Raw genomic sequence first — 22,884 nt, 5'->3', positions numbered from 1 at the left:
TGAGAAAGTAATGTCTAAAGTAAATTAATTTATATGTTCGAGCTTCCAGAGTGTACAGATCATTATTATGTTAAGTTTTCCTCTACAACATAATAAAATTTGAATATTTAAACTGTTTAAAAACGTCCTCCGAAATGTAAGTAATTGTATTTTTTCTTATTGTTTCAGTAAAGAAAAAAAAAATGAAATTCTGAGTAAGATGGAGTATCGTTATGCCTGTAACAAGTCCAAAGAAAATCTAAACTTCCTGTCGAAACCAGCAACGTCGGGTCGAGTATCACCTTGTCACGATTTGGGCTACCACACGCTTCTGACACGAGTGGTGCCTACGTACGAGTGGTATCCAAACTCGACACCATCTGCTCCCGTTGTGCCTAGATTCACCCCAACTTTCAAAGCAAAGAAGCAACCAAAAACGTCTCAATTCGACAGGTTATCCGATGTATTAATAACCCGGATATTTTCTCATCTTTCAAGTAACCACTTGTGTATCTGCGCTCGGGTCTGTCGACGATGGTACTTTTTGGCATGGGAACCACAATTGTGGACCAGCATTTCGTTAAACAGCGATCGGATCCACGTGGATCGTGGACTGAAGACTCTTTTTCGACTTCTTTGTCGGCATTCTCCAACTGGTTGCCTGGCTGTTGAGAAGATAAATCTAAACGGATGTGGTAGATTAACGGATAAAGGTTTGTTGACTTTAGCTAGAAGATGCCCCGAGCTGAAGACCTTCCTGATACGAGGATGCAACGAAGTTACCATCAACGGAGTGACAGAAATATTATCTCGTTGTCTGAAACTGGAGAAGCTTGATGTAACAGGTGAGTGAGGTTTGCAATCGTCACTTGAATACACATTGAGTACTTGCAGTTCAAATGTTTTCTACCAATTGTAGTAGTTGCAGCAAGGTTCTCTATGATACAATTTTCTACATTTTACATTTACACGAAAATGTTCAGGAGTAGAACAAAAGCTCAGGCTCAAAAACAGAACTAGTCTCGTCGTAGACTATTCTAAACAATAGAGGATCCAGAAATCTTACAGGGGGTGCAATATGACTTACAATCTGCTTTGTTTTAGAAAACCCCAGAGGGATGCAGCTGCTCCTAAATCTACCCCTATAAACATTGCATTCGATGTTTAATACCGCAGCTGATCCGAGACAATTGTGCTCTAAATTCCTTCGTAGACTCACCCCAGGCAGATGTATTTTATTGAATGATGTCTCTCCCCCCCCTCAGTTGGAAGGAAAGAAATCGTACGAGTAATTTAAGAAGAAAACGTGTAATAAGACGTTTAATATGTGTGGTGTGTGTGATGCGCATTTATGGTTCAAGCCACCAGCTGTGCCTTCCGATCTCCATCTGTCAAATAATCAATCAGAGATATATATAATCAAAGTGCCCGCATAAGCTACAAATTCCCACGGGTTATTTTTGTCACCTCGTTACCTCGGCACTTAAGATAAGCCTAATCGAAGCATGTCTCTTCTTCTAGCTATTAGAAAGGTGGACGTCATCCACCCTAAGGGAATAGAATAAAAGGCGTTTCTGTGGTCTGCCGTCTGTACAGACGATGGATGGTGGAGGCGTGGTTTACTACTATGGCAACAAGGTCACCCTTTTCTATTTTTTTCCACAAAAAAAAATTCTCCTGGGTATTTACATTTTACACGAAACATTAAAGAGGAGCAACTACTACACTACGGAGATTCATTACCATCTTTATAGATCGGGTTTACTTTCCTGTACTTTAGAAAGTTGTAAGTCTCTACAGGCTATTGTACAGGCTACAATGGAAAAAGGAGGCTTTCTATAATGAAAATTTATAAGTTTCTGTAGGCTCGTATAGGTTCTGAAGTCGACAACTGACCTTTATGGGTTTGAAATGTAGGATTTCTGTAAGTTTCTGTAGTGTCTGAATAGAAAATAAGGCTTTTCTGTAAGCTCTGTACGCTCTATATTGAAAAGTATAAGAAAAATATTGGTTTCCTGCAAGTTTATTAGGATCTAAAATAGAAAATTGTAAGCATTTACATGCTCTTATCGAAAATAGAAAGTTATATGACTCCATAGATTCTAAAGTGAGCCTTCTATAAACTAGATTTAAATAGACACTTATAAGATATAAAATCGACAATTTGTCTCTTACAATTCCTTAAAATCCAAAATCTTACATCAGGCTCCATCACACAATACAGTGTAGTGTTGTGTATATTTTGTATCTAGTTTTGATAGATATAAAGGGGTCTTTGTGATGAATTAGTAAATTACTTTTATATTATTTGTAGAATTTATTTACAATACTTCCTCTGATAATAACGTATTACATTTTAAATATAAGATACTTATTACACGAGGGATGTATATTAGAAGAATAAAGAATGGATCCCATTAAATTTTCCATTAAGTTTTGATTACGAAGCGATTTAGTTAATATATTTTGCATAGTAGGTCAATATTTCGCCCGGAGCTAAAAAATTTAACAATAAGATTTGCAAAATAAATCATACCCAACTCCATACAAGTGAAGGTAAATCTATGAAATCCAATTGGAATTGTATTATTAAAATACGCACATTTTTCTTTTGCAAAAGGAAACATAAAAAAAAAGGATAGTAGACAATCTTGTGGGATAAAATTCTCTAATTTGGGACGTCACACTTGATAGCATCACACGTACAAGAAACAATAGTCTAAGTATCAAGAAGGCCCAACTTATGTAGAAAGTCTGACAGGCCGAAAAGTAAAATGCCTTGGAGGATAACAAGACATGAATGAAATGTATTCAAGCTGAAGTTAGGATCTTCTGATATAAATTACCATCTTTCATGCGTGGCTCAAGGAAATTTATATCCCCATATCAAAAAGTACTATAACCTACTCGTTCATTTACTTTCGTAAGTTTTCATTAAAGTAAAGGTATAATCATAAAGATAATTAAAAGAATTGTAAATTGAACACCGAACTAAAGTTTCCATAGCGAATGGGTTAAAGCGCAAAAAAATGCAAATTGGGCGCACGATTGGAAAGGCCGCAAGTGTGAATCGTGGAAGTATTTAAGGAGCTGTAGGCTACATCGGTAAGAACCCATAAGCAATGAGAGGTGAAGCCAACGCCCTTTAAAAGAAAGTCACGCGAAGAAGACTTGGTAGAACCCGAGGCGAATCAGAACGGGTAAACAGAACTCAATGCAGTCAGTGAGTTATGGGCAGTCATCGGTAGACCATAATTAAAGTTCGAAGCCCGTCTATTAGCAGTGACTAGTCCTCGGGCTAACTCTGTCCACGCCCCATGATGATGATCACGGAACTACGGTCTCACTCGCTTGTCACCCAGACAAATTGCTATTATTGTATTAATTTTTAACCATTTTGTGGTTTATTACTTGTTGTAGATGCTCGGGGATGACCTTTTTTACTTCTGTCCTCGTTTTTCAATCCTCTAGTTGGGTTTTGAATCTCTTTTACACGGACAAAAAGATGCTCTTCAACGTCTCTTCATCCCTTATCCAATTTTCCTTTATGTGTCTTAAACAATTACAATTGGATTTCAAGTGTACCCCTTAATTATTTCTTTAAAGAGACATAATACAGTTTCCTTTTTACTTGTTTCTAAATCCTTTACTAGTGTATAGTAACGGGTTATCGAATTAAGGGGATAGAGTTTACGAGATTTTGAAAAATTACACGAAAATACACAGGGAATAAATCTGAAGTACATTGTATCTATCTACACCAGAATGAATTGCATTCATACATTTATAGAAATCGTATGTTCTATCACGATAGGAGGTCGAAGTCGCTACTATACAAACCGCATAGAGAATGCGGTGTCTATGACCTTCTACCCCCACCAGTGACAGCAGACATGTTTATACAGTTTACCGCCAATGTTGGAGTGACATTTTTGACCTAACAGGTGATAAATATTTAAACTTGAGGTTGACATCAAGCTGCGGTGGTAAATGGGTAGACAATTTAATGAAAGATCCAAGGGATCAGCTTAAGGTCAACTAATTCCAACTGGCCTGACAATTTTTTTCCCCTCTTTACTTCTTTTACACTAACACATCATTTTTCCTTGACCTTTGGGTCCTTAGACATAAAGTTCTGTCATTGGGCATCCTTCTTTGCGTCATTAAATAAGATATTCGTCATTTTTCATACAGGAACCACTGGTACAATTGGGGGGGATTGAAGCCAACCGGCTTATTAGGAACGGGGCTACCCTTCTTTATTATGCATAACCCTGCGGCTCGTGTCATAATCTGATCTTAGGATCAGTCCTGCACTTTCTGATCCCCAGACAGTTGCGCAAATATTTTAATACGTCATGCATAATCAGTAAAATTTATTAAAATTCGAACCACAAAAAAAATAATAATAATCTCTGTATAAATAATATATAATAGCGCGCTTCTCTTAGCATTCTTCTCTATTTGGCCACATTAAAAAATAACGATTAATCGAAATGATCATTTAAACATTCCATATTTTAAATCGCATAATTATACAGAGAAATACTTGAAATAATGCGTTAAAAATAATTAGCGCCCATTACAGAAAAGAAAATAATGACAACACGTTAAAGAATTAATTTAACTCCATTAATTAAATTCTTATCAATTTCATTGAAGAATAATTATTAATTAACTCTTATAGATAAGGTTTTTTAAATTATTTTGATAAGATAAAGAGATATAAAAATTATAATTAGGCATATCCTGTGATGAAAATGATAAGATTTCTAACTACTTTTGGGTGTAAGTCGTTATGACTTTTCTACCCATTTAATGTACTTAAATACATTATGCTGATGATGCTTTGTATAACAAATTGCTTATTATACTGCCACGTTGGACAGATTAAGTCTTACAGGGAGAAAAAAAAATCTTACTCCGAAAATTACTTTATTAAACACACATGTACGGGCATAAATGCGTATTGGGCATAACTTAACTTACATTAAATATATTTTAAGTTAGTTTTTATGGTACAGTCCAACATCCAATAAAGATCACCTGCATACAGAGGCCCTCCACTCGAGAATAACTCAGCTAAAATGGCCCCTGAGCCAGTAAAAAGTTAACCACCCGAACGGCAGCCATTTTATGTTTGCAGTGGTCGTTGTTCGGAGGTTTGACTGTATTACATATTGTAAATAAGCTCTTACATTATAATTATACTATTAAGAGTTACAATTAAGTATGTATGACAATTACTTTTATATATGTACAGTGTTACAGTTATTTTTTTGTGGTGAGAAAAATTCAATTGTTCGTTGCAGGTTGCTTCAGAATCACAGCAATCCAGTCATTGTCTAGGATTAGACAGAACGATTCAGGAAGTGACACGGAGTCGCTCCTGCCAGTGGGGCTCTATCTACAATATCTGGACCTGACAGACTGTCATTGTATAGACGACGAGGGTCTGGAGGCAACAGTTCGTCACTGTCCCCAATTGACTCACCTGTACCTGAGAAGGTGTGTCCAAATAACAGATGCGGGCATTAAGTACGTGGCTAGTTATTGTTCAGCCATGCGTGAACTCAGTATAAGTGATTGCCTGCAGATAACCGATTTTGGACTGTACGAATTAGCTAAATTAGGCCCCAGTCTACGCTATCTAAGTGTAGCCAAGTGTGACCAAGTTTCGGATGCTGGTGTTAAACAGATCGCGCGACACTGCTATAAACTTCGTTACCTTAACGTACGCGGTTGCGAAGCCGTTTCGGATAACAGCGTGGAAGTACTAGCGCGTAGTTGCCCCCGTCTACGCGCTCTGGATGTTGGAAAGTGTGACGTCACAGATCAAGGCTTGAAGATGCTGTCCGAAAATTGTCCAAATCTTAAGAAGTTAAGTGTGAAGTCCTGCGACTTGATCACAGATCGGGGGATACAATTCATTGCTTATTATTGTAGAGGGTTACAACAGCTCAACATACAAGACTGCCCAGTAACTGTTGAGGGGTACAGAAAAGTTAGGAAGCTCTGTAAACGTTGCATAATCGAACATACAAACCCGGGATTTTACTAAATTTTTTGTTATTTAATGCTAAAATTTGGCTCTTTAAAGGCCCAAAAATTAAGCAAAAAAACCATACTTGATGAAATTGGGGTATAGATCTGATTACAGAAAATTCAGGATTTATCAGAAATATAGGGCAAATTTAGAATAATGGGCAAGTCCAACACACTTTAATATCGCTTTAATCGCAAAGTGTCGCTCACGTTATCTTGTTAACACGCCAATAAAGAGTGATCACTTACGTAAAGGCCTACATATTAGATAATTATAACTTTAAAGTTACGCGAACAGAATCACAAATTGTGATAGTAACTTAGTAGGATACGTTGTTAAAATTATTTCAAGGTATATTTATATATACTTTACGTGTATCGTGTTTGTTTATGTCTATTACAGGTCTCAAAGACTTCATATGTGTCTAAGCACCCTTTATAAAACACTACTTTTGTCATGTAATGACATAAAAAAAAAACACTGTTCGTACAATAAATTATACAGGTAAGAACGTGTATCCCGCATATTACAAGAATCAAAGTTACTGCAGTAATAAACACAAGGGCATTTGTAACGCAATAACAACACCAAAGCCTTTCAAGTATCAGCCATTAAGTGTTATCGCCATTTCTACAATTTTGTACTGTAATTTCATAATTTTAACAACAATTAAAATAGTTATACGAAATTAATGACGATTGCAAAATTCTAGAAGTGACGATGATTGCATTTACTCAATTATCCTGTAAACAATGTAAATATCTTTCTGTCATTTATAATATTTTTTTTTAAAAGTAATATTTAATGTTTTAACGTGAATAAAATCGATAAAATAATGATAATTTTATGTTTTTCTTTATCTAAATTCTAATTTTAACTTAATTGGTGTGCTCTGAATTACCCAAATGTGAAAGGGTGAAGGGGAAATTACTCTTTCACCCTTTCACATTTGCGGCTTTTGTGACATATAATAGGTGTTCTACGCTACAAAAATGTCCTTAAAAATATTAAAATATATAATTATTTATTAAACAAACCTTAAATTATTTACATGTCACTTCTGCTGATTCCTTTCTGGTGCATCTTCCATTGCAATCTGCCTGACTTGCACAGAATAAGGCGTTACACGTATTTGATGCAAATTCGGATGATCTCCCTGTTTCGTCTCTGTTTTAGGTCTTGGTAAATTTACAGGTTTAACATCAGAAGAAGACCTAAAACAGGTCATTAGCATATCTAAAATAAGTTCTATCACTTCTACAATAGTCACCAGAGAGAGTCCGAGGCATAGACCTAGTGTGCCACCAATATTGGCTATTAGTGCCGGTGTCTGAGGAGAAAACACCGGATCAGTATCACGTTACTGTACTAGTTTACTTGATAATTTTATATATATTTATATCTCACCGTATATGTGGGTGTTTGAGTCTTCTTTTCGAATGTTAAGTCTTTGTAGTACACGTGTATCCCCATGATGTCTCTGCATGGCAATTTTTTACTGTAAATAGTGTTGTAATTGTTAAGATTATCTATGTATTAATGCGTGTACTTACGTGTAACAAGTGGAGTTGCCACACGAGATTTTTTCCGGGCAATTTTCTTCAAAAACGAACTGGCTATACGAAACACTAGTATCGAACGTCTCCTCGCTGATAGGAGAATAATATTAAGATTTATCATCACCCATCAGTTTCAAATTCATCTACTCACCTGCAAGCGGGATTACACTCGCAATCTGCACCCGAAATCACATTTTCACTGCAGTCTTCTACAAAGAAAAAAGAGTTTAAGAGCTTAAATGTGTTCCAGGCACAATATTACAGATAAGAACAGGAAGCTTCACCTTTATCTTTGTGTTGCCTGCAATGGATCACGTCACCCCTGAGAGACTTTCCAATTCTGATATTTAGAGTGCAATTGCATTGGTCTAACACCTTTTGAGAATGGCAAGCTTTGATGCAACCCTGAAATTGCTTCATTTGTTAACACAGACGTCACCTATCCGCTATATTTGGGTGCGCTCACCTGTCGAGAATAAGGCAATTCTCCAAACATCTCCTCCCAGTGGGGAATGGCCGTATTGGTGGTGCAGTTGCCATGGGGTGGTTGCAGTCGTTCAATCTCTTCCTGTTACGGGTGAAAGGTTAAGCGATACGTTCGCTAATGTAACTGATTAAGTTAATTATCGGTTACCTTCATGATTGCAATGTCGGCTAACATGCAACGTGGCACGTTGATGCCGTCGTCTTCCGGGAATGGGAATTCATTAGGAGAGTGGACGATGGTACGTATGCCACTAGTTCGAATATTCGGATCGGTGTGAGTAACTTTAATCACTAAATGCAAACCTGCAAAGGAAAAAAATTACTTAGCAAGTTTTTTCTTCTGATACATATTTTACTTTTTAACAAATTTAACACTTATTTTTCTTCTAACCCCCTTTTCCAAACTCTACTTCCTCTGAAGAATGAAGAAGGAAGAGTTTAGAAGAGTTGAAGAAGAAAGGGAGAAAGAAGGGTTACTGTAAGAAGAAACACTGCAAGTTTTCTTCGTGTATACGGTAAGAGTGTTTCTAACACAGCTAAATTCACTGCCAAACTGAAATGAAGACGAAGAGCAGTGGCGTAACTATAATGGTTCAAGTGGAGCAGTCACACCAGGATCGATAAATGTCCTCGAAAAAGATGAAAGTCAAATCTAAAAGATGATGATTCCCAGTTTATGTCCAAGTTACGCCACTTAAAATATGTAAGGCTACGTTTATGCCTCTTTGTACTGTTCCTAAGCGCCTTACATTCTTCTAATCTTCAATACGTAGTCTTACAGTAAGTATACTGAAGTAATTTCGATGTAGTTCAGGCCAATTAAATTAGACTAACATTTTTTTTTTTTTTTTTCTAATTTTCACGAATGATTAGTTGGAATATAAACGTTTCCTAATGGTGTTATCTTCGTAGATGATCTAAAACTTGAAATACAAGATCTTCATCATATAATTTCCTTGAATAATTACACATAATGATGGAAACTTGAAGGAGTTAAATTAACTATCATCATTTATCGGATAATAAAATCATTACCACTGGTGGATCCAAATTTGGTAGTCGTCCTTACGCCACTGAACGTGTAGCATTTACCATAATCTTCGCTCTCCCATTCCTTGAAATCACTAAAAAAAAAAAAAAAAAGCATAATGATGTAGTAAGGTAATAAAATCATCTTTTAATTGTAATTTAAAAAAATACATTTATGAGGCACCTGTAATAACATTCGTTAAGGTCGAAACTGCAGATGAGGATTGTCTCTTGGGCGCTTCCATTGTATTTTATGTGTTTTTCGAATTCGAAGTCGCACATGCCGTTTTGTCTAGGGCCTGTAAGAGGCCTTTTCTCTGCCTGAAATCTTCTACCGTTTCCTCCATCAGCATTATTTTCGTTTCCCCTCTTCAAATTAAAATTACTGATTCCGTCAGAACCCTTTACAATTGATAAATTTCTATACAAATGGTTCACATTTTTCTTCGAACTCTCGTAGAAAGTTTCTCCTGTCAAAAAGAAAACAAAAAAGTAATGTTTACCTTCTTCGAAGGACAATCTACAATGTCTACTAATAGGATTTACGTAATGTCGCGATAATAATAATATATTTATGCACGTAAATATGTTAATAAATGCCACAATCGATGCAAGGATTGCATGTTTCAGACGAAATATCATTCACGCAACAATTTGCTACGAAATTTTAGCGTGAAAGAGAGAGAGTGAGATCTAATGAACATTAGTTCAATTTTTTGAAATTAAAAAAAAAGGTTTTAAACAAACCTGTTTAAGGCGGACACTGTCCGTTTTGACAGGTTTTAGTTTATAGAATGTTGTATTTGTTATTACGACTACAGCATCCATTTTCTACTTTAGAGAGGTTTACGGCTTATAATAGTGTTTCAGTTAGTGTAGCGTACGGATTAGACAGGTTTTCGTTTTACATGGTGTCTTTTTTAGACAGGTTTAAATGTATTATATAAAAATCGCGATTAAAAACTATGAACTTACCTGTTGTACGCGGTGGTAATTGTTTATTATCGTTGTTAATATCGGATAATGGCTGAAGAGTATTCTGTGTTTTCTCCACACACCTGAAAAAAAAAAAAAATACAAAATTCGTGTGTTTTTAATACAAAAATGCAAATTTAGATTCTATTTTCTTAAGGTTAAAAATTTACATTTTTTGGTTCTGATAATGGAAATGCTTAGGCTTTAAAAGGACGCATATCGTTATTGCTGGAAAGTCCATTTCTTTCGGATCTTCCATCTGCAAAACGGAATTTCGGACGAGTTTAAACACGTTTAACGAAATAAATTTCAATTCAATTATGCATAAAAAAAAAAGGAAAACCATCCCAACAGCTTCAATAATTAAAATCTCAACAGATTATACAGGAAGAGGAGGATGAGGAGGATGAGGAGGAGGAGGATGATGATGGTTACATGAATTTCAGATGTAGGTGAAGTGTAACGGTAACGTTACGGAACGATTTATTCTTTTTTCTGAAGTGTTGCGTGGAGAAACAGTACCGTGGTCACGAGTTCGGGCCTCGGGTATACACCAATGCCCCAATATTATGCATATAATCATGTGGCTCAATTAATTGCTCTTTTTCCAGCTAATTGAATAGGATAACGCGCTGCTAATTGGGGGTTTTGTGCACAGTGTTATGGGGGCGTAAGCTTAGTGGATCCCAATTTAAAGGGGGTACTGGACCCTTATCGTTGGCACACTTCGTATCTGAAAACGTGTAAAAATAGAGTTACGTATGGGTTAACCTTGTAGTGATGATGGTACGATAATGGGGACGTCTACGGTGACGACGATGGGAGCGTGATGTGTAAAGCGACTTTAATACAAGTGGATATGTAAACCAATGACGTAGTCCGTTTCATGTATAAATTCTCCATATTAATACCATTGATAATAGCCGTTTAGACACACGCGCAGGACTAAATTTATTAAATCGACTTATGTTAGGAATAATGTATCGTCATGGATTTTACAGGGAAATTTTTCAATTTTTCTTCGAAATTTAATAAGGGTCAAAGGTCATCTCGCAACGATTCTTTTACAAAAATTGGTGTAAGAATATAAATTGGCCTCCTAAATCTATCCCGAAATTTTCTCGTTCTCTCAACTTGAATGATTTTCGTGATAATCATCGAACATATGCACAGACAAACAGACGGATAAAGTGACAAGATAAACCTATTACATAAATCTTTAAAGATTTTTATTCAGATACGGTTTTTCTTTAATTTTTTTCTTTATCTAGAGAATTTAATAAAAACGATTTGAAGATTTTGTAGTATAATTTTAAGGTTAAATAAAAAAAAACAAAAAAATGCAATGAACCTCGAAATTTTTACATTAAACACCTCGCTTTTACGACATTAGAAAACCGTCGTAAAGCGAGTTGTTTTTTATATAACAGTACATTACATCATATCTAATTTCCCTATATAGGATATCACTAAAAAACCCTATACAGAAGATTAGCATAATTCAAACGTTACACAAACATAACAGGAAACCCTATATCCTACTCCCTATCCAGAAGATCCCTATACTTTCTCTATATATCCTACTCTAAACACAGATCCTTATACTCTCTTTCTATATCATACGCCCAATACAAGAGATCCTTATACTTTCGCTATAGGCCTATATCCTACTCTCAATACAAGAGATCTTTATACTCTATATTCTACTCCCAATATAGGAGATCCTTATACTTTTTCTATATATCCTACTCTAAACTTTGGAGATCCTTATACTTTCTCTATATATCCTACACTAAACACAGATTATCCCTATACTCTCTCTATATATCCTACTCTAAAAACAGAGATTCCTATACTCTCTCCCTACATTCTACTCCCAATACAGGAGATCCTTATACTTTCTCTATATATCCTACACTAAACACAGGATATCTGTATACTCTCTCTATATATCCTACTCTAAAAACAGAGATTCCTATACTCTCTCTCTACATCCTACTCTCAATATAAATCCCTACACGCTACTTATAGGAAATCCCTCGCGTTACGCGGATCTCCTATTTAAACAATAGGGTTTAGAGACATCATATAGGGATTTCCTGTTATATTTGCGTAACGTTATTTTTTCATAAGGAAGTATTAATTAACATAATGTGACATCTCATGCTATAGTGTCATTTTGACAATTAAGGAAGCGTAAGTGGCTTGTTTTCAGTGTCGCCTAGTAAGGAATTGTTTCATCGTAAATTTAGGTTTGAATCTTATTTCTTAGATATTTTGTTTATTATTTTTACTGTCTATGTTACTTTTCTAATGTAATTTATGAAAAACAAGGTTACGGTGACATTTACTAATTAGTTAAATGTCACCATACACCAATTATCACCAATTATCCAATTTACGTATAAAATATACCTGAAACGTAACGTTACTTTCGCGTAATTCCACTCGATTTTGCAAAAATTAATAAGGTCACTCCGTAACCAGTGTATTATACATCACCTTATTACTATCGATATTAAAACAGTACAAACAGGTAATGAAATATTCGAAATGTTATACACTTAAATTAGCATTTTTAACATCATTAAATTGTAAATAATATACTACTAATGGTGTATTGTTATTATACAAGTTATTCGAGTATTTTCACTTTCAAGTCGCTGGAAAACACGACCTTGAACTCATTTAGAGGCTGTTACGCTCCATCTGTTACTGTAGCAGTTGAGTGATCAAACAATTGCACTGGTTAGAACTAAATAAATTATTATTCTGTGTCCTACTCGAGTGTGTAACTACTATACCGTACCGAGGTCAAAGTTCAAATACCAAAAAAAAGTGTTATCTTCTAGTACAATACTACAGTATATACAGAATAGCTCCCAAAACTTACAAAGTTTAATGCTTTAATGACAATAGAATAACTTAGTAACTGACTGATCAGTATAGGGAGTATATAGAGAAGGACCTACACTAAAAATCTCGATAAATAAATAAAAATATACTTTCATTTAAACAGGAGAACTTATTCTTGATATTCACTTTCGGTTACACCTGGATAACCTAATTGCCCAACGATAGTTTAATGGATTAAACTACTAAACACACAAGTCGTGGGTTCGCACCTCACCTTATTTACGGACGTAGTTTTCCAGATATTATTTATCTAAACAGAGGAAAATTTTCCATAAAAGACCTCACGGAAGACACTTTATACGTTCAATAATATATAAAAATTAATTTCAAGTCTTTATCGATGAGTGTTTCTTCTGTGTACAACTTTATTGATTGAAGTAACGTTTGTTTAGGCGCCGTTTATCAAGTCGACCGAGGTTATAATTTATAAAATAATTTTATAAATTTTTAATGACCCCCTTCTAGTGATTTATTTACACGTAAATATGTTTATTAGTTTCATTTTCTGACGTTTATTATAACTTTAACAATGCATTTTACTAGACAAAACGAATCACTAACAAAATCCCCCATTAGAATTCTATTTACACTACAAATAAATAACTCGAGTAGTGGGTTTCGAGGCCATAAACAAGCGTAAATTTATTATAACACTTTATTTATTAATAAGTGAGTTGATATAATATAAAACCTATTGTCAGTTTACAAAATTTAATACTGGATCGAGTGTATATTTGAGGCTTTCATAAGTGCTATACACTAGATTAGGTACTAGTGTTCCTTATAGCTACTATACCACAAGAATAATAATAATGAAAAGGAGTGACAATGATAAAAAATTACAATAAAAAACAATTGTTAAAATATATTATGTCTTCAAACTCGTTTACTTTCTCTAATTAACAAACACTGTTATCCATTATGACGTTAACAGCTATCGAACAATATAAAGCTGGTAATCAGAATCCCGGGACACAGCACCCTCCTAACCTAAACTCTTAAATACTGAAACTTCTCTGCAGAGTTTAAGCTTCATATTGGGTAAAAGAAATCGTTCCCCAAGCAAACAAGGAAAACACCCCCAATATTTTACATTTCTTTAAGTTTTAAAGTCACACGAGTCTTGGATTTGGTCATTTTCTGACAATCGACATACTTTTCCCTCTGTTTATATAAGTAACAATCGATATTGATATTAAAAACGGTTGTTTTCATCAACTTTACTGATCTTACAGAAACACAGCTTGAGTGCATACTACACTGGCGTGAATCGATATTCGCAACAATCAATTAATTTCTATAAAAATCTATCAATCAAAGTACAAGAAAATTTTTGAAAAAGTGTCAAAAAAAAAGTTTTTTAATACTTCTTCGAACTTTATTTTTGTTTTATTGTTACTAAGAATTGAGAAAACGTGCAATAAATCGTATCGATTCGTCTTCTCGAATTTAATGCTAGTTCTATAAATGAATTTGACCATTAAAGCCATTTACGAAGATTGAAAGATTATTTTCTTCATATTCTTATACAAAAACGTGAAGAACACGTGAAAGGTAAACTTGTGTGTCTTTCTACATTTCCATTGTATATATTTTTAAAAGGATTAATTAATTAATGGGGAAGTCTCCCACAAAATATGTGTCGTTTACTCTCAATACAAGAGATCTTTATACTCTATATTCTACTCCCAACATAGGAGATCCTTATACTTTCTCTATATATCCTACTCTAAACTTTGGAGATCCTTATACTTTCTCTATATATCCTACACTAAACACAGATTATCCCTATACTCTCTCTATATATCCTACTCTAAAAACAGAGATTCCTATACTCTCTCCCTACATTCTACTCCCAATACAGGAGATCCTTATACTTTCTCTATATATCCTACACTAAACACAGGATATCTGTATACTCTCTCTATATATCCTACTCTAAAAACAGAGATTCCTATACTCTCTCTCTACATCCTACTCTCAATATAAATCCCTACACGCTACTTATAGGAAATCCCTCGCGTTACGCGGATCTCCTATTTAAACAATAGGGTTTAGAGACATCATATAGGGATTTCCTGTTATATTTGCGTAACGTTATTTTTTCATAAGGAAGTATTAATTAACATAATGTGACATCTCATGCTATAGTGTCATTTTGACAATTAAGGAAGCGTAAGTGGCTTGTTTTCAGTGTCGCCTAGTAAGGAATTGTTTCATCGTAAATTTAGGGTTTGGATCTTTTTTCTTAGATATTTTGTATATTATTTTTACTGTCTATGTTACTTTTCTAATGTAATTTATGAAAAACAAGGTTACGGTGACATTTACTAATTAGTTAAATGTCACCATACACCAATTATCACCAATTATCCAATTTACGTATAAAATATACCTGAAACGTAACGTTACTTTCGCGTAATTCCACTCGCTTTTGCAAAAATNTTATAAATAGTCCCCCCGTTTAACGACTTGACTGGTGTCTAGAATATAGTCGTTAAGCGAGCCGTCGTAGTGTTTTCATAGGTTTTGGGTAATATATTAGTTTATAATCCCCCAAATTAAATCTTAAACTATAAAATACCATACAGAAATCTCCAAAACAATACGTGCTTAGATGTATAATATCATACGATTAAGAACTTTACACCAGTCGTAATGGCGAGAGGTTGTAAAGCGGAGTATACATTCTTGAAATTTTAATAGTTAGGCCTATATTAAATGCCTGAATTATATATTGTTAACTACTTCTGGTCACTCTTTACGTTAACGTAAGTTATTAAAGTGTCATATTTATTTGTTCTTACTTTTACTACAAGTTTAATGGAAGTATTCGTAACATTTACCATAATAATCCGCACTGAACTGTTAATTAATATTCACTTTTGGTTTCCAGGATATTACCATTGTAAGCCTGGCCTAACCGACATTTTCCCGAATAAAGGCCCTTTAAATGCTCACAGAAAAGAGATACTACTGAGGAAAGACTATGGAATTGTTCGTCCTGTATGAATTTACCGTGTCTTCTTCACATCTAACACCTAAAAAGAAGGTGTTTTTCCATAGAAAGTCCCTCTATCTAGAAAGATTTTATATATGAAAGCTTACAAATTCGATTCGTAATATAATATAAATTCCCCATAAAAGTTCTGAAAATGCTTCCAATTTAACCCCGGATCCAAATAATTCTATACAAGTAGACAATATAATCATATTATATCACACAAACTACATACTTCTGAATAGTTTTAACGTACGTAACAGTAACAATATTATTATTATCATATATTATATTAAAGCATCTAGATATAGATGATATCTAGAAGTCACAACTGACGTTAAGGGAACGATGACACTGCTCTTAATCTTACAAATAATGATAAAAGTAAATTGACTCACCCTAACAATGAGAGCAGTTGGATAATTATAATACTCGTCCACAACATCGTAACAATTATAAATCAAAGACACCAAAGCCATAACAATGACAATGATCCAAATAATCTTTCGTGATAAACTTTGTGAGTATATAATCCTCTTGAATCCATGGGCGCTTGTGTTTTTCATGAAGTAAGTAACGACTTTGGCCATTTTTGTCTCATTAACCATACCTAAATAGTTATCGTGTTGACCTATATAAACGTAAACGATTATAATGGTTTTTCTTAATTTGTTTATATCAAAATACTTATATAGATTTATTATTTTTCGTAAATTTATCGATCCGAGTAAACACCTGGCAATACTTCCTACCATACTTCACCTTATGGGTACATTAATCCAATATTGTATTGTTAGCCTAGTTAATGAAACACTTATCGATTTTTCTGCGCAAACTCTAACAATTGATCTATACCGTGTAAATACAGCGGAACCTCTGAACGACGACCACCGACGGCAACGTAATAAGTGTCCGTTGTTGACAGGTGGAGTTCGAGTGTGTACGAAATGATAGATTTATAAGTTTTTAACTGATTTGACGTTAAAAATTCATAAATTTACAGACTAATTTATAGTTTTTGATGGTTAAAGACTGTCACCCACGTATTGTTTGTATTCAGATGGGTTTCTTTCGTGATAAAGTGGGGTGAGTATAGAGTATACCATATTGGCCTACGTTAATTATAATATATAATAACCATAGCAATAACAGTTAGATCTGATCGGTGTATTAAGAAACTTAATCTATAACATTCTTTCTTATAATATTAGTTATTTCTAAAACTGAAATAATGGTCCTAAGATTGGGAAAGTCTAGCCTCAGGCATGGAGTGCATCCCAAACTAATTGAAAAACTAGACAACAGTAACAGATAGCTGAGGTTATACGATTGATTTACGTGTGTCGAAGCATTCAGTACACAAAATATGACAATTTCATTTAAAAAAATATTGTATATAACCTGTAAAATTACCACTCGATTTCACGTGTTTTAATATAATTGATAGCTTTATATAAAGGTTATTCATAGAAATCAAACTTATAATGAGTTATAATATAGATAATGCCTCGTGTATAATTGTAATTTTAACATTCCTAAAGAATAAATACATTAAATTGTTTAATTTATACAAAAAACTATGTGGTTCTTGCCAGTCCAGGGTGATCTAAGTGTCAAGGCTCAACTTTAAAACAATACCAGTCACATAAATGTGACTGGTATTGTTGAATGTACACAGTTTTCTCGCCTTCTTATGGAAGAAATGGTAACTAAAACATGCACGTAACTGTTTATATTTGTAAAAATTGCGGTATTATTCCACGAAATTGTGTGATAATCGCGTATGTTATAGGATGGAAGTTCATAGAGGTGAGACTGACTTGCGGATCGTTCTGTACTTATGCTCGTATATATAACGATTTATATATGTTATTATAGCACAGATTGGTTTATAATTATATGGAATATAATCACAATTTATTCAAATATTGTGAGAAAAACTGGGGAGGTGCATGGTACTTAAGCTTGACAATTATCTCTTACATGGCACCTACCATCTTAAATTTATATCTGTAGATTAAATTCGTAAATAAATTCTCATATCTTTTTACATATAATAAGGCATTATTTATTAATTTATATTATATTTGTGATAAATTAAAAAGAAAAAATAATAATCTTCTACATTAGAGAAATTCGTTAATAAAAAACCGTGTCTCCATCTAGTGAGTAAAATTAAAAATTTTCTTTTATATTTTAAAACGTTAATTTATTGTTTAAGTTACGTTAAGTTAAAGAATTTAAGTAATTTTGAAATAGAAAAATTGTTTCTTTAATAAATATAATTTAAATAGTCAAGATTTGAAAATTCTGAACCGAGATTCTAATAGAAAAAAAATCACATTAAACTTCTAACGTCATCTGCTAGACAACGCGAGTATATCGCTAATAAAAACAATACAATCGGCCTTAAACATTATGACGAAATGAAAAAGTGACGTATTAATACAATTTTTAAAAGTACACAATAAGAAACAAGATTGCATGCTAATAATTTTATTTTCTTAAATGCGTTAAATTCATATTACATTGTTTAAATTTATAATAATGATGAAATCGATTTAAAATTAGATTACGTATTTAATATTTTGTATTAATTATCAGAATATTTCTTATATCATTCGTCGATTATATCTTCCGCTTTAGGTCTAATGTTAAGCAAAAATTTGTAATGTTTGGAAAAGGGGTTTGTCCAAACGAACCGTCTAATAAAATACTTAAAATATTTTCAACAATCGCTATGACATATGCAAGAAAGACGGATAAATCGTCACAATCTATTTCGTTACTAAAAAGTGAATCAAGATACAGTCCGAGACAATTCAGAAGATCCGTAAGACAATCGTCAATGTAATCGAGACAATCGAAATAAGAAAGCTGAATGAGAATGCAACCCAAATAACTCGTAATATTATTAAGTTCCGGACAGAGCTCGTTCATCGATGCCATTGGATCACTCGGATCCGTACCACAACTATCGCATCTGTCCTTGCGACGAAATCTGTTTAGGGTATCGCTTCTTAAAGAGAGGTCACCAAGTTGGCATTGATCCAAATTTATCATAAGCTGAGAAAAGAAAAAAAAAAAAAAAGGATTATTTTCATAACGTACGACTAATTTTGTTAAACTTCAATTTGTTAATTTTTTTTATAAAAAAACATTTGAAATTGCGTTATAAAGTTAGTAACATTTCTATTAATTCTAATAAAAAGTAATGCCAAGATGTAGAATTAATTAAAGTATTATAAAATTGAATTAATGTGAAGAAATAAAATCAGATATAAAACATAAATATTTAAATATCAAGTAAATTTATAAAATTTTATTATTATTGCGGGTAATAAAATAAATATTTGCAACAAAGAAAAATGATAATAATTTGAAATTTTATTAAAATAAAAAAATATGTAAAACTTACCTTGTTAAAGGTACAATTTAAAAATCCAATAAGGTCCAAGTTCAAATTGCTTAGGAACCCACCAAGTGTGATTAAATCGAGGTTAGTTGGAGTCATTCCAGGCATTCCAGTCATTCCAGGCAATCCAGTCATTCCAGGCAATCCAGTCATTACAGGCATTCCAGATATTACTCGTTTTGAATCCTTTTTTAAATTATATTTGTCCTTCACATTTTTTTCACCTCTCACATTGTCGAAATTGCCTTTATCAAATGATACATCTTTCTTTATTTCTTTCTTAGATGTTTCGCTGTTTGCTACGATTGCAATTCCTAACAAAAAAGTCTTTTATTAATCCTAATTTATGTCTAGTCAAGTTAATTAGCACAATATTAATTAAAAATATAAGTTTAAGCATTGAAAATTAAACATTAAATCATATTTTAAATTGATTTTATTTAAAATATATGATATCCAACTGGAATTAGTAGTGTCCTGCTCCTGTACATCTTCCTTCTTCCTTTAATAACAATAGAGTGGTGCCGGTGGTGCCGATTTTATTTCAATTCAATATCGCCCTTGTAAGGTGTTAGATAGATGTATCTAACACCTTACAAGGGCGATATTGAATTGAAATAAAATGGCTTCCAGTTTTCGTAGGAAATTCGAATATAGTTAACCAAGAACTGCTCTTCCCTTATGTTTCTAAATCCAGTCTTATCTTTCATATAACTAAACCCGTTTTCCAGACTAAAGAGAGACGTGCGAACAGAGGAACAAACAGACGGACCACAGTGAAAATTTATAGGTCTACAATTTTTTAAGTTGCAGCCCAATTATTAGTTTAGAAATTTAAAAATTATAGAAAATATTTAACTTACCAACGAGGACCGATAGAAAGAGGATGGTTTTCATGTTGCTTTCGGTTTGTTGATCGCCGAAATGTGCTTTAACGCCAGTCTTCCATGCCTTTTTATAGGAAAATTCTGCGTAGGATTGAGTAAATTCAGCGCTAATTCTCCTCCTACCTGTCAATCCGAAATTTTGACATTGCAGATGGTATTTTGATTTTCGAATCCAATGAAATTACATTATTTAATTTACGTAGATTTTGCCCGTCCCTTTTCGTTTCATTTCGTATCCGGTGGTAACGCTTTACGGATCTTCACGAAAATATCCTTTAAATCGGCGATAAGAATTACCACAAGTTAGTTTAATTACCATTATAATTATTTTAATATTCTACTAATACATAATGAAACAGCATTAGATTCGTTGTAAAATAATCGCAGCGTATTACTTATATAATAAAGGTTTATATTAATTATTTAATTGAATTTATAAAACAAAACGAATTTCCCCTCGAAGATTCTTTAACTGTATTATAATTAAGACGAGAACTTGCGGTTAATAATTTCATTTTCTATTCTTAAATAAGGAAATAAAGAAAGGTTAATAATAATTTAGATAAAAAGTATACTGAAAAAGGCGTAAATTATTTAATTAAATCGCACTACAATGAATTCGGCGTATCCAAAAACATTTTACAGTTTGTAAGGACAGGAACCTTCTATGATTAACAAATTCATTTACTATTTCCTAAAAAATTTGTACTATCGTTCGCTTGTCCGTCCATTTATAATCTCGAGAAGGAAATTAGATACATTAATGACGAGAAAGACATAGAAACTGTACAAGCAGTAGGACCCGATTAACTATTTAGAAACTTTTGTTGCAAACGGAACTTTATTATAATCAAATACTTCTCCCATGAAATGTGTTAGTGGATGACAGGCACGACTCTGTAGCTGAAGGAAAAGTATCACGTACTAATACAAGTTATCACTAATTTGAGGTGAGAGCATATATTTTAAATTAAATTAATTAATAATACCATTAAAAATTTTAATTAAAAGTAATTTTATTAGTTGTGAAGCTTATTTTTATTTAATTAAATCTACTATAATACTTTACTAAATTACTAAAAATATTTTAAATCTCTATTGAAAAAGAGATATAAATGAGAATTTATGGTACAAAATAAGGTTTAAGTTTTAATATCTCAGTTATTTATCAACCATAACTTTTTTTTATAAGTTTATAATTTTAATATATTTAAAAATGTATTAAAATTTTAAAAATGTGAATATATATATTTGTATAAGATTAATAAAATATAAACCTTATTTATAATTATGTGACTAGATTTGTTTAATAAATGAACATAGAAATAATGGAAACATCTGGGACGATTGTTCTATGCCACGTCATCAACGAACTGACTTTTTTCAAAGGTAATTATCGATTATGTTTTGTTAATTAAGATAAAATAATATATTTAAGTAATTTAAAATAAAAAATATTATACTTTAATGTAGATAATATAAATACTGCAATTGTTTAGAAGTTTTAAATACAAACACTTTAATACTTAATAAAATTTAAGTACGATCATCTCGAATACCTTTTAAACGTGTAATATATATTAGAAAATACATTTAAGTGTTATAATTATATATTATAAGCTATAAACGTATGTATATTATAAAAATATCAAACGTATATGAAACAAATTGTTATAAATGTTTAGTAATAAAAGTATTTATTTAACAAATGAATTTATATTAATATTTCGAGCCTAATTTATATAATAATAATATTATTTAGATAATAAGAATTAAATTTATTTGAATATAATGATTTTTTGAATGCAAAATTATATTTACGAAATGTGTGAATGCAGTTGTTAAAAATACACCTGTTGTTTACCTACTAAAAACATTGGGAATTGGAAGCTAAATAATTGGATTTAAAATAATATTTTAAATAAATATAAACTTAATTTTGTAATTATATAAAATTATTATAAATTAATTACTAATTACTAAATAGTTTTTATATTTTTCTAAACTGAGAAAACAAGTGTAACACTTTATAATATGGATTAACTTTTGTATATGTAATTTATTCTAGAATAACAAAATTTATATTAATATTTAAGGTTTTAATTAATATTTCAATCGTTTAATTTAAATATAAAAGATTGAATTTATTTGAATAATTAAACATGATTTTATTCGATGTGAAGTAGATGTAACTAGAAAATATGTAAAAGCACCTGTGTTGCTTCCATGTTGAAACTGGGAATAACTAAAGAAAAACTTCGAATTAAAATAATTTATAATTTAATAATTATTATAAGATAATTTTAATTTATTATTTTCTCTAATACTAAATTTGAAATAACAATAATAATTTATGAGAAATTTAAGTAATTTTTTCTTGAACTAAACACTTTATTATATTGGCCAGTTTAGATAGAATAATACATTTAGTATTGTCCTTAACATTATGCAATTATTTAAATATAAATATTAAATTATGTAAATGTAAAAACATAAATTGTTTTAAATAAATTACTGAAAGTATAGTGTAAGTATTTTTTTAATAATGATTGTTATTTTCTAAATATTTTAATTTGCCAGATAAAGTATCT

The 22,884-nt window shown here is 32.2% G+C and overlaps 3 protein-coding genes across 3 annotated transcripts; 1 reads left to right on the top strand and 2 right to left on the bottom strand.

The window, feature by feature from the left end:
• The first annotated feature begins 199 nt into the window (after positions 1–199).
• LOC111634804 (F-box/LRR-repeat protein 7-like) lies at positions 200–6,040 on the top strand. Its single transcript, XM_023379636.1, has 2 exons — positions 200–824; positions 5,292–6,040. Exons 1-2 carry the CDS (start codon positions 200–202, stop codon positions 6,038–6,040), a joined length of 1,374 nt encoding a protein of 457 aa, XP_023235404.1.
• Positions 6,041–7,079: 1,039 nt separating this feature from the next.
• On the bottom strand, positions 7,080–16,470 carry LOC111634799 (degenerin unc-8-like). The gene is made up of 12 exons (XM_023379633.1): positions 16,390–16,470; positions 10,245–10,333; positions 10,075–10,157; positions 9,284–9,569; positions 9,106–9,194; positions 8,219–8,373; positions 8,051–8,152; positions 7,869–7,989; positions 7,736–7,793; positions 7,579–7,674; positions 7,433–7,523; positions 7,080–7,355 (listed from the first exon to the last, which is right to left on the bottom strand). Exons 1-12 carry the CDS (start codon positions 16,468–16,470, stop codon positions 7,080–7,082), a joined length of 1,527 nt encoding a protein of 508 aa, XP_023235401.1.
• Positions 16,471–18,535: 2,065 nt separating this feature from the next.
• LOC111634814 lies at positions 18,536–20,515 on the bottom strand. Its single transcript, XM_023379646.1, has 4 exons — positions 20,493–20,515; positions 20,270–20,416; positions 19,410–19,720; positions 18,536–19,057 (listed from the first exon to the last, which is right to left on the bottom strand). The coding sequence occupies exons 2-4, from the start codon at positions 20,301–20,303 to the stop codon at positions 18,620–18,622; spliced, it is 783 nt and encodes a 260-aa protein (XP_023235414.1). The 5' UTR covers positions 20,304–20,416; positions 20,493–20,515; the 3' UTR covers positions 18,536–18,619.
• Between the last annotated feature and the right edge of the window lie 2,369 nt (positions 20,516–22,884).

This window comes from Centruroides sculpturatus, unplaced genomic scaffold, assembly GCF_000671375.1.
Source record: "Centruroides sculpturatus isolate CEXI.00-Female unplaced genomic scaffold, Cexi_2.0 scaffold757, whole genome shotgun sequence".
Taxonomy (NCBI): domain Eukaryota; kingdom Metazoa; phylum Arthropoda; class Arachnida; order Scorpiones; family Buthidae; genus Centruroides; species Centruroides sculpturatus.
The sequence above is the reverse complement of the archived record's forward strand: the minus strand, read 5'-3'. Positions and strand labels throughout refer to the sequence as shown.